This window comes from Apis dorsata, unplaced genomic scaffold (assembly GCF_000469605.1).
Source record: "Apis dorsata unplaced genomic scaffold, Apis dorsata 1.3 scaffold_89, whole genome shotgun sequence".
Taxonomy (NCBI): Eukaryota; Metazoa; Arthropoda; class Insecta; order Hymenoptera; family Apidae; genus Apis; species Apis dorsata.
Genome location: NW_006263387.1, coordinates 529,810 through 542,672, shown reverse-complemented (window position 1 = coordinate 542,672; position 12,863 = coordinate 529,810). Strand labels below are relative to the sequence as shown.

Here is a 12,863-nt window from a genome sequence, read left to right as displayed (position 1 = left end):
TTTTTTTTTTTTTTTTTTTTTTTGGCAATTTTAAATATTGCAACTCTCGACTGAGTCTAGATTATTGCAATTGTCTGGAAAATCTATAAATTCACCTTTAAAAAGCAAATAATTGTAGATCAATAGAACGGTAGGCCATTTGAAATTTTTGATACGTTTATTTTGCGAATTCGTAAATTATAATTGATCCGACACAATTGGTAGATTTGGTTAATATTTCATTGCACGAGATTGCACAGATGGGTGGCACGGAAAAAGAAATCGTGCAACTTAGATTTCTATTATCGCCTGCTTATCCAATCACATCGTTCTTGCGTTAAATTTTTAAAATTTACGTCATTGATAGTCTTAAAGTCTTAAGCCGTTCCGCTTGCCCATGGAACTGATTTAATCAGCTCTTAAGCAACGCTAATAAAACTGTTTGCGTAGCTTTTTTTTTTTTTCATTTTTTCTTTTCTTTTATCGTTCTCACGATATACAAGAATTTTCTATAAAAGTCTTAAGTAGTTATGCATCACGCGCGTAAACGCCAGACGAATCTTCTGGCGTCTCTACTTTTATGGACTGGATATGAGTTCATTTGTATATAGCACACTTCACGATGTATGCTATTCCGTTGTTTGTTGATTAAATCTGAAATATTCTCTGTTCACTTTCCAAGCTGAATCGTGTACATTCCTGATGCGTAAAATACGTTGCGGAATATCATGAAATTTAAATTTTGCTCGATTGAGATACATATAATTGTTTCAATAACTCTTCAGAGATGGCCTCCAATCTAGTTTGAAATTTAAAAAAATCTAATAAATTCGAATTCAAAGAATTCTAGAAATCAAAATCAAATTATTTAATCTTTAAAATATATATACTTAGAAAACAATTCTGGATTTCAAAAGTTTCAAGAGTTTCGACATTTGGCGAATCTAAAAAATCAAATTTCGATTAATCATAAAATTATATAATTATTTTTCTCTTTATATATAATAATATTTACCAACTTTGGAGGCTCGTTTATAAAAAAAACAATTTAAATTATTATAATCGGACAGAAATAGCAATGGAAGTTGAATAAAATAAAACAGATATTCAAGGCACGTATAGATTTATTTGAAGTCTGGTATCAAACCGTATTATGATCCTCTTGCTCTTGTTCTCGACCAGATTCCATGACCGGTCGACTTTGCGCGGCTCGTCGTGTTCGTGTCCTCGACATATTTATCGTACTACAGAAATCGTTCGCGTTACGGAGGAAAAACATGACGCTGATCGCTGGAATGCACGAAGTCTCGTTTCTTGCATCGACAAGGTAATCGGTGAGTTATGAAACCTATTATAAAGTTTGCTTGTTCCCGAGGTCTTTGATCTTCCACTTCCGGCCTCTCTTGGTCGCCTTCGGTCGAGCACTTCTCAAGGACAAAGAAACAACGTCCTTAACATTCGTCTATAATATTTTTGAAATAAAAAGCAAATAAAAGTAGACATTCATTCCTGTGGTTTTACATAAATTTGATTCAAATGTATAAGTCTTGATTTCATGGATTCGTATCGCAGAAATGAAAAATCTGATGATCAATCAAGTCGATGTAGATGATGAAAATTGGGTGAAATCTGTTAACAATAAAAATTATATATGTATGATGTAAAAAGATATAAATATCGTGTTGTAAACGAAAGAGAACACCGAGATGATTTGATTTCGTCAGGATTATTATTAAATTGCTTATTGTTGTTTCTTCAATTTATTTATTTTTATTTTGCAATACGTAGATAATATATTTTTTATATAAGAGATAAATGAATTCTTGAATATAATGTGTCGACTTATTTTTAAACGTGATGTATCGATAGCATGTGCACGAGAAAATCAAATCCACGTGGAAAATTTTTTCAAATTTGATCGATATCAAAGGAGTTAATTATCGCTCGACATGCATATAATAAGAAAGTGGATGTGAATTGCGAGCAAAAGATCAAAGAGACTCGAGAGACGGGTTAAATTTTTCAGAGTTTTCATAAATTTCGTAATTATCACGCGAGATGTATTTATCGTGATGAATTCTAGAATCTAATGTGTCATTGTCCTCCGAGTTGCGTGTGTTCAATATGCACGCTATATACATTCTCGATGCGATAAATCTGACAAGAAGATGAATGAGAAATTTTCACTCGTTTCTAACGATATCTATCGTTTCCCGGCTATCCATTGTGAGCTTCCTATCAAATATTGAATCGGACGAGCATAAGATTACCTATTCCCTTATCTCTCTACGAATATAATTGATCTAGTTCAGTATTTCTCAACCATTTTCGGATATGATTTTATTTTAATTTGATAATAATTTAACTCTTAAAGGAGAATTAAAAAATTTCTGATAATAATTATAAATCTTCGTTATTTTTTTTCATATCAGATTATAAATAAACTATACAACTAGAGAGAAGTAAAAGGATCGAAATAAAAATCCATTTTATCCAGTTACTTTAGATATTTTGTGTCTTACTTGTATCGTACATTATATCAATATTTTTATCATTTAAATTTTCCATAAATACATAAACTTACACTCGTCATAAATTACTTCTATCTCTTATTACATTCCCGTATAGACAACCATATTAAAATAAACGGATCGGAAATATTCATCATCGAATTTCCTATATAAATAAATAATTACGAATAAAAATAATCTTGACGAATCTCCAATAAACACTTTACAATCCTCTCGAGTTGTAAATCTCTCACAATGATCTTATTGGTTAAATTTTTCGCAGTCAAATCCTAAACTCGATTACACGATATAAGATTTCCCAATTACGCGAAATATTCCGCAAAAGAGATGAAAGGAATTGGTAACGTGATGCAATCAATCCTCTCCCCTCGCAGAAGATTAAGGATGGTAATACGCGTCGAATGAGCGAGTGCTCGTCGAATTTTTAAACGTAGGAAGGCACCAAAGAGACGCTCGTTTCGCGCGTCACGGATTTATTTTCACTTTTTCACGCATCTCTCCGCCGTTTTATAGAATTTCAGAATTTTGTTTCTCCGACGTACGTCGACCTTCGGCGCGATGCCAGCTCGAAATCTGGGAGAATTCGTGGCAGATGAATGGGATCCCGGATTTGATTTTTTCTTATCCATCTTCGAGGTTGAAAATATTCTTGTGTCCATGATGGATGTCGGGTGAATCCTAGCAACCCATTCGACCGGTTTCTCGGTCTTTCCACTCCATGGATGCAAATACGATTTCGTCGTGGGATTATTTGAAGCCTGTTCGAGATACTTTATAATTTTATTTTTAACTTTTACATATTTTTGCATATATTCGTGCATGTTTCACTTTGATATATTTCGACGTACGAAATTAAATGGGCAAACGTGGGAAATGGAAGGGAGATAAATCTTTTTTCGCGTGAAAAAGTCTGTTTTGCTTTTAATTAAGATTGAGTAATTTCTTTTTTTGTTTCTTTTTTTATTTAATTAGAGAGAATTCGAAAGAGAATTTGAAAGGAAGATATAGAATAGAATAGTGCACGTGTACAGAATAGATGCTACACGTGTATAAAATAGATAAAAGTAATTTGATAAAGATGGTAGTATTACAACCAATTTTTGAATAATAAATGATTGATATATTCTGTTGTTTAATTATAGAATAATATTACTAGTAAATAATATATAAATAAACCACAAATTATAAATTATAAAAATTTGTCAAAAAAGAAACCTATAATCTAATAACTTGTAATATCTCTTCTTTAATATCATTTTAATTTTAAATTTACGCAAAGATGATGCAATCGAGTTAAATCATCGAAAAGCTTATTGGCTGACTGACAAATTTCGTAAAATGAAGAGGAGATCAAGTTCGAAAAATAAGGAAAAATTTAAAAATTCTGATAAAAACATTGGAATCATAAACTTCTGATCAAATTAATAATTTACTTGTTTGTCAAGTCATTCATAGATTTATATAAAAAAAAATAGAGATTAAGTTATGTAGTACAATGATACTCAAATTTTTCCATTCCAAATTTCAATTCAGTATCGATAATTTCAAAAAAAAAAAAATCATCTGGTCAAGGTTTTGACCGATATCTCCACGTCGACGCCTAATACTCGATCACTAATTCCCAGGAAAACCTCTTGATTTTGTTCGACAAGGCTTCCGACTTCTGGCTCGGAATGCGACTCGTGATTTCGGTATCGTGAACAACAATGTTTGTAAACTGAAAAATGCGCTTTTTAGATTTAGGATTCTTTCTCTACAGGTTTCTCAGAAACATGGAGAGTAACAAGTAAACAGACGGTTGGGTAATGGTGTTAAAGCTTTAATAGGATCGTGCGGTAGGACGATCAAATAACGAAGACTTATCGTTGGATGGACAATTTAATATAGACAGAGTGTTAATAACGTGTGTTCGTGTTCGTTCCACGATGCTGTTGGTTTCGTTTTATTTGATTAACGTCGATATATAGCGCACAGGAGGAATATCAATTGACATCCTTTTGTCTTCACGCCATGCGAGAGGGATAAAATAAAATTCACAAACGATCGTGTAATTTGCTATGGCAAATATCCGACCGACAGTTTTCCACTTGCCGTTTTCTCCTATTTTCCGATAGGCCACTACTGTGGTTTCATTTAATCGCGTAAAAATGCTCCCAACTGCGCCTATTTTCCCTCTATTATCCAATAAAATACTCCGTTGTTCGCATCGATACGAATTTGTATCGATGCCCAATCTTGTTTCATCTGAACACTTGTTACTCGAAATTAACAGTGGTATATTCTATATTTGGATCCGAGACAAGATTCATTGAACCGTCAAGGTTCAACTGAATGCCCCTCTTAGGCAATATCATTTATTTCGAGACTTCGATATGTATAATATGTACACATTGTAGGAAGATAAATAAATAGTGTTTAAAACGATTGAGAAATTCGTAACAGCTGAGAGAAACCTAAGAATCGTGCGAATAAATTAATTTATAATTGTTATATTAGATTATTAGAGTAATGCTGTTTTAGACGTTTCAAAATAAAACAAAATCGCATTACTATGATTTGATTTTGTTTTAAAAATTCATAGCTTCTAAAATTATATTATTTATCCAGAGAAAGTCGTTTATCATAACTCTAGAATATACGGGCAATGAGTGCATAATAGTTTATCATGAAATTGCATTACGTTTTATTATATATACAATATACAATAACTGTTTCAATTTTGTAACTAATTTTCGTCTAACTTTTGTAATTCGTTTATTAAACATCGTTCTTCTAATTTTCCTATATTTCCTATATGAGATAACTTAATATACAAAATATTCGGTTATAGATGTTCAACAATTAACCGCATAATTTTTCAATAAAAAAATTAAAAATGGAAAAAAATATATCTAATATTACCGATTTCACGGATATTTCTCTCGATTTTTATTAATTTCTAATCTACCTTAAGCCTATGGTTCATCATCGAAAATGCACTTCACAGCAAAACGAATTTTTCGGTGCATTATTATCAAGTTTCTATCTTTGTTATATTATAATAAATGTCTCAAAATTTTCCTTTTCTGCTCAAGAGATTAATACCTAAAAAAAAAAAAACAAAATCGAAAGCATAACTCGTGTATTCTCGATGTTCACTTCAATTTTAATGAATCATATCTTAAATTTAAAACCGTACCTGCACGCATCTTTCCAAATTCGTATCGTATTCACAATTTCTGATAATAGAACAGCCGACAATCAATTGGACGTATTCGATCACATCATTCCAGGCGGAAATGAATAGTCTCGCGGGTCCGATCGGCGCGCATACGCATGCACTTGTGGTCCATTCATTGGCACGCGAGGCGACCGGAGACAGGGGCGCGAAAGAGAGCAAAAGGAGAATGAACTCGGATTACAATGAAACGCAAATAAACGCGAGACACGCAGGGAGCCACGAACGAGTGGTGGCGGTCTTTTTGCACGTGTGTAGGTCAGTAGGTGGGTCCTCGGCTGACTGCACTCGTCGCCTCTCGAACCATGCGCTTGTTGCAATTAACGTTCCACGCCCACGCGTCAATTTTAACGACCCGCCAATGCGTGCGAACGAGTAGCAAATTTAACCCTTCACTCACGGTTTTTGGGAGAAAAGTGCCAATGTACGCGAATCAGCTACTCCTGTAAAAAAAAAAAAAAATCGGAGTCAGTTTGAATAATTAAAAAATTCTTTTTAATCGTCACCTTCAGCTTATAGATGTTTTAAATGTTAAATAGAAATGTTTAGTAAAAATTTAATATAATATGAAATTTATTTCTATTAGTGGTAAGCAAAGATAATAATATAGTTGGAAATAGATTGAAAGGAGGAGATTCTGACTGTGTTAAAAAATTGTTTCAATGAAAAATAGATAGCCTAAGCATGTAAAATGTTCTCTATTTATATCTAAACTTTCTAATGCCAGACAAAGAAAACCTGTTACTATTTTATCGTTCAAGCATGGTTGCAACTTTGCAAGTGTCTTCTTCACGTATAATATTCATACATGTACATATCTATCTATATTCGTGTGAAAGTTACGATGCACCAGGTTAATGTGCGCCACTTTTCAATCGTTCATTTATAATTGACCGTCTATTTTAATGGAATATTCTATTTGGATTCAGGCCCGAATGTATCAGCCCTTAAAAGTGTCAAGCCTTCTTGCGATAAGATTAAATGTTTACGAGCGTTAATCTTGACCTTTGCACTCTATCTGTGTATTTCATATGCGTATTTTTTGCATCACTTTGAAAGATAATTTCACGTAAATTACATTTTATTTTTTCCATCCGTTGTTTTCTTCCATTGTACATGATAATATGCTTTTTCCAAGCTTCTCCTCGTTTTTGCGCCTCTTTTGCTAAATAATGGAAGAAAATGGCTCCTTGAACAATTGCACTCCATGCAATTGTTCCGCTCTCACGAGGGAAGTTAATTTTGCTGTCGATTGTGTCGCATTCAATATTTTTCTCGTCTTCTTCTCTCACGATATTCTGAACGCATCGATGACATCACCTATTTGAATGAACAAATATTAGATGCAACGTTCAAGAAATCTTCTACTTAATTTCTTACATACGGAATAGGCATAGAAGTTTCTTTATACACTTGTCTTTTCGTGATCCTACATGGAAAGAATTGAAGTTGATAATCTGTTGCTTTTCTGCGGATTTTGCTTACGTTGAAAGAGATAACATTAATGTGAATAATAAACATAAATTACAATAATAAGTAAGGATATAAAGATATTCGAAACTTCAGAAGACTTTAAAACTTAAGAAATTTCGAGAACTCAGAACTTATTTTTGTTGAAACTCTTGAAAATAATAATTCATATAAATAAATTATTAATTTTTATTTAACCAAATTTTGTAAGATTTTTATTATTGATTATAAATTGAATTCAAAAAATTCCGGAAGCTAAATTTTTCAAAATATTTTTTCTTTCGAGAATTTTGAGACTTTATCAATTTTTCATATTCAAATTTCTAAAAAAAATCTATTTAATTAATGTTATATTTATGTTAATATAAATTTAAAATACCTTCAAGTTTTAATATTTTTGTAACCTTCGTGTTTCAGGTTCTGCATCAGTAGAACAAAAAAATGGAAATGGTAACGCGAAAAATAACAAAACTAATAACAATGGGGTCGAGGTGAACCGAAACGAAGAGCAAAATGGATCTGGCGAGATCAAGGGCCAAGCCAAGAAGAAGTCGAACACACCTGGAAGTGGTCCTCTGTTGCAACAAGCGTACGTTTCATTATATCTCCATATTCATTTTATTTATGTTTTATCTACTCCCTTATTACATTTGATTTATTGCATTCGATTTATTGCACGATACGCTTATTCATATTTGTTATTTGTAATGAAGCAAAACATATAATAAAATGAATATCATAATTTTTACTTTAATATTTTTTGCAGAGAGATATCCACCAGTCAACTCGACTTCTTCAGAATGCTTGATGAAAAAATTGAAAATGTAAGTTAAAATCTTAATTCCATCTTGTTTTTCTCAATGTTATCTGTACAATCATTTTTTTCAATTTATCATTTTATCATTTACAAATTAATTGCATTATCTTTTTACGTAACGCCTTGTTATTTTCATACAAGATTCACTATGTGACAAAGCTTTCGGCTTATAAAACGATCAAGATCAACCTCGAATTACGCAATTATTTTCTCTATCGCGTCGGCAAAATTGGAATCAGGGCATGTAAAATAGATGTTTCCTTAAGGCTTCATCGACCTTGTGGTCGCCTCGTCGTAACAATAATATTAATTCGTATGCATGTAAGTCGATCGGTCAATTATGTTACAACTTTTATCGACTATGAAATATGAATTTGCTCCATATTTCATCATCTCCATATTTAATGCTCTTACGTTCCTTCAGAAGACGCTCATTCTTTCTCACTTTTTCCCTCTTTTCTCGTACCGGTTGTTCTTGACCGTTTCAACATAACATTGATTTTTTATATGGAGAAATTTTTTTTATATTTTTTATACAATGTTCATATAAAATCATACTTGAAATATTATAATATTCTTTCGATATTTTTATCAGATATTTAACTATTACTATTTAATATATTTATATATTATAATATTTAATAATAACAAAATAATAATATTTTTAAAATATTTTCAGGGTCCAGATTACGATGAAAGTCTCGACACGACTGCAAGAGCTGAACGAGTGTCTAATCTTCTACGTCAATGGGAATTAGCCAGTGTGAGCTGGTCGAGTGTCTCCGACTTGAACAACGCATCCCCGTCCGCGATGAAAAATCGCGGTTCAGGATTGAATGCATCTCGACAGAGTCTGAGCGCAAAAGACAGGGAAGGAATAAGGAATATAGTTGGTGGTAGACCGGAGAGTGCACCTATTTACATGAGAAATGCGAATCGCGTGGATGGTCTCCAAGAGACTCACTGCCCATCGCCAAGTATGCCGAGACACGTATTAGAATCGATCACCCAAAGTCCAACCCAAAGTCTGAAAAATGTCACACCGCCTGGCTCCTCTCCAACCAGTTTGCGTTATCAAGACAGTTATAAGGAGTGCAACGCTAATCAGCCATCGGCCAAGACCGTGAAGGTTCATTACAGTGCTCAGAATCCTGTGAACGGGGAATATGTGACGCAACAGGCACTTTATCGTGAACAGTATTTGCAACAAACTGGGATAATCACGGTACCTTCGCAATATTCGACCGGTTCACCTGGTGGTAATGTCCTTAGGAACAATCCATACGTGCAACAGTATCAAATCACCAGCCCACAATTCACCACTCCGAGGAAACGAGGCTTCAATGCCGCACAAATGACGTGACCGGGCTGGCCATGCACCACCAGATAAGACTGACATATACCATACACACTCACACAGATATATTCTGCGAATTGAGAGAAAGAGAGGGAGAGTGAATGGGAGAGAGCGAAAGAGCGAGAGAGCGAGAGAGAGGATAGCGAGCAGAACTCGACGGGGATTTCTCGAGTTCTTCGTCGAGACGAATTTATTCGCATGAACAGTAAAGAAGGAGAGAGAGCCCATCGAGGCTGGAGACTGACCAACAAACGGAGAAGATACTACGGATATTTCTCTGCATGTTTCTAAAAAAGATTCCGTACATTTTCTTTGCAATTGGCAGATATCAAGCGATAACCACTTGAGTAATAATAAATAAAAGCGCAAAATACTTTGTTGGCCTAAAAGATAAATGTGATCCATTCAAAATAATAAAATAATAAAAACGAAACAAAAAATAGCAAAATCTCTAATGTAAATTACAATTAAGAAAATTCTTCGCTATAAGTGCCAAAATAATATAATAAGCAATTTAAGTGCTACGGAAAATATTGTGAGAGCGAAAGAGAGAAAAAAGAGAGATTATCCGTTGAACTAATACTCCGTTCTTTGTAATTCATGTAAATGAAACTTTTTCGATGTGTATTTGTATATTTATATATATGTTTATATTATATATATTATATATATATATACATATGTATAATATAAATGCATATATTATATATACATATTATATATATATGTATATATATATATACATATACATATATATATATATTTTTTCATTTATACTTGTATTTTCGTTTTCTATTTTAATCAGTAGCGTCTCTACGTATTGATAAATGTATATTTCTAAGGGAAAAAGAAACAAAATGAAAAAAAATATAAAGGAACCACACACGCAAACGCGAATTTCGCTATAGCGTTTTGTATAATTGTGTAGTAGCGACATATTCCGAGATATATATACTTCGCATATACGTGTGTATGCATTTATGTATGTATCTAAACTGTCAAGAAGAAAAAAAAAACAAGAAAAGATATAGGGATTTTACTTATACCATGTATAGATTCATTGTATGTATTGTATGGATACATTTAACTTAACGTGATGACTGTATATTTATATGTTGACCATGTTCAAAGTTAACGATATATATAGTTGATAATGAGAGTTTTATATTTCATGTTATGAATATGCTCTATATTGTGGAATACACTTAATCGAAATCGCTGCATCACCGTCGAAATCTGACTATTATATTTTGTTTCGTTGAGCAATTTTTTTTTTTATAAATAAATTCATAATTTCTCCCCAACAAATAATGTATTATAGATCGTGACACAATGAAACCTACTCAAAAGATATCAGAAACTAATAATAATATTTAGTGTTTTTTATACTTATTAAAAAATCCAAAATATATTTTAATAAGTATATTTCAACAAATTATGATTATTAATCAAATAATACAGGATTTAAAATATTTTTTAATAAGAGCTTAGAAATCTGTTGACAAGATCAGGATGAAGAAAACTAAAATAATATACATTGAATATATAGGTTTTTGAAAGTAAAATATAATTTTTAATTCGTCAAAACGATTGGTATGCAATTCATGTGTAATCTGATTTGATATTTGATTAACAAGATTTCATTCTTTGGAAACCCCCATGATACGATACGAATCTAATCTTCTTATATTTACAATATAAATATATATATCAATGAAAACTTATTTCTAATTTAAATAAAGATTTATTTAAATTAGAAATAGTCTTTTCTAGATAGAACGATAAGATCAAATTATCTCATTCTTAATGATACTTTTAGTATGCAATAATTTAATTTCTAAATTATTTGAGCATATAAATTTTAACTTATTATTATTATTAAAATTTTGATCAATAAAATATAAATTTTACTTTTTTTTGTACAAGTAGATCATTTTTAATGTAGAATTTACTGATTTTTATTCTAATATTAGAATTTTTAATTTGATTTTGATGTATTTTTTTCTTTAATTGAGATTTTTATGAAAAATAATTTTTATTTAAAATAATTTTTTTCCAAATTTGTTCCAGATAAGAAAAATATTGCTCAAAAAAACATTTAAACTAATAAAAAATTATGTTGAAATGTTAAAATTTTTATATAATTTGTAATATTATTTCTTAATTGGCTTAAGATGTTTAAATATTTAAATATCGTTTAAATGTTTTTAAGAATAAATATATAGATATTGAGTTACAATGCCAATCTAATTTGGGAACAATTTCATATGGAAATAATATGTATTTTATATACTTTCATAAATAGTGGTTAATTGACAATGCAGAATATATAGATAAATTTAATATTAAAAAATACAAAATAAGAAGCTTATTTCACAGCTACAGATTTTCTTAATTATATTATCATAAATTAAATAGAGAATAGATTTGATGTCCAAAGGTTATATAGCTCTCATGTCATATGTGATATTGATTCAAAATGGAATAATATTATCAAGATATTGAATAATTAACTAAATATGACAATATTAATTATACCAATAATCTTTCATATAAGAATTATAATGATCTAAAAAATCCAGATTTCAGAAAAAACTATTAAATTTTATTTATATAAAAAATCATTAGTTTAAGAAATATATATTATCTCTTATAAGCTAATAAAGTAACTTATATAATTAATAATTTTTTATAATAAATGCAAAACTACAACTAATTAATACATTAAAAAATATATAATAATGCATTTAAATGCAAATATGTATTTATGAATTAATAATCAAAATGTATTTACCTTGATACTATTTAATTTTTATTTCAAACATTTTTTAATATTATACCAAAAACAAAAAAATATTTAATAATATTATAATTTAATAGAATACGTAAAAGGTAAGTATCAAGTATATAAATGGTAAGTATCTATAGTCTTAAGAGAATTGTAAAAAACAATTTAAAACGTTTACCATATAGAATGATAATTATAAAAGATAACTATGCAAATGATAAATACAATTAAATATATTAAAATTTGTAATTAAATAACAAATAATTATATTAAAATTTAAAAAATGTTTGTTTTTAAAAATATCAGAAAAAATTTCATGTCATTTTTTTTCAAATTACATTTTCTTGATATAAAATTGCAAAATTAGCTGAAAATTTTTTTAGATAATTAAAAATTAAAATAAATATATACAATAATATTACAAAAATAGCTATATATATTGCAATAACATATATATAAAAACAAATATATATATATAATGTATAATATATTTACAACATATAAAATTGCATAGAATGAAATTTATTAAGATTTTCAATAGATTCAGATAAAAACAATTATAAAATATTTCAAATATCGAAGCTTTTAGATGTATAATTTCGTAAAACAAATAAATAAAGAGAGAAAATAGTGAAACAAAGACAGAGATAGAGTAAAAATGTGGAAATCAGCGCCATCTCTAGAGTGCCGCAAATGAATCACAA

The 12,863-nt window shown here is 30.1% G+C and overlaps 1 protein-coding gene across 3 annotated transcripts in view; it reads left to right on the top strand.

Moving 5' to 3' along the window:
- LOC102679188 overlaps positions 1-9,475 on the top strand; it is a 32,001-nt gene extending 22,526 nt beyond the window's left edge. For all 3 annotated transcript variants that reach the window (XM_006611573.2, XM_006611572.2, XM_006611574.2), the window contains 3 exons: positions 7,615-7,786; positions 7,964-8,021; positions 8,694-9,475. In XM_006611573.2, coding sequence (XP_006611636.1) covers positions 7,615-7,786; positions 7,964-8,021; positions 8,694-9,377 — 914 coding nt within the window. In that variant the 3' untranslated portion in view covers positions 9,378-9,475. The remainder of the gene's footprint in view (positions 1-7,614; positions 7,787-7,963; positions 8,022-8,693) is intronic.
- Positions 9,476-12,863: the final 3,388 nt, after the last annotated feature.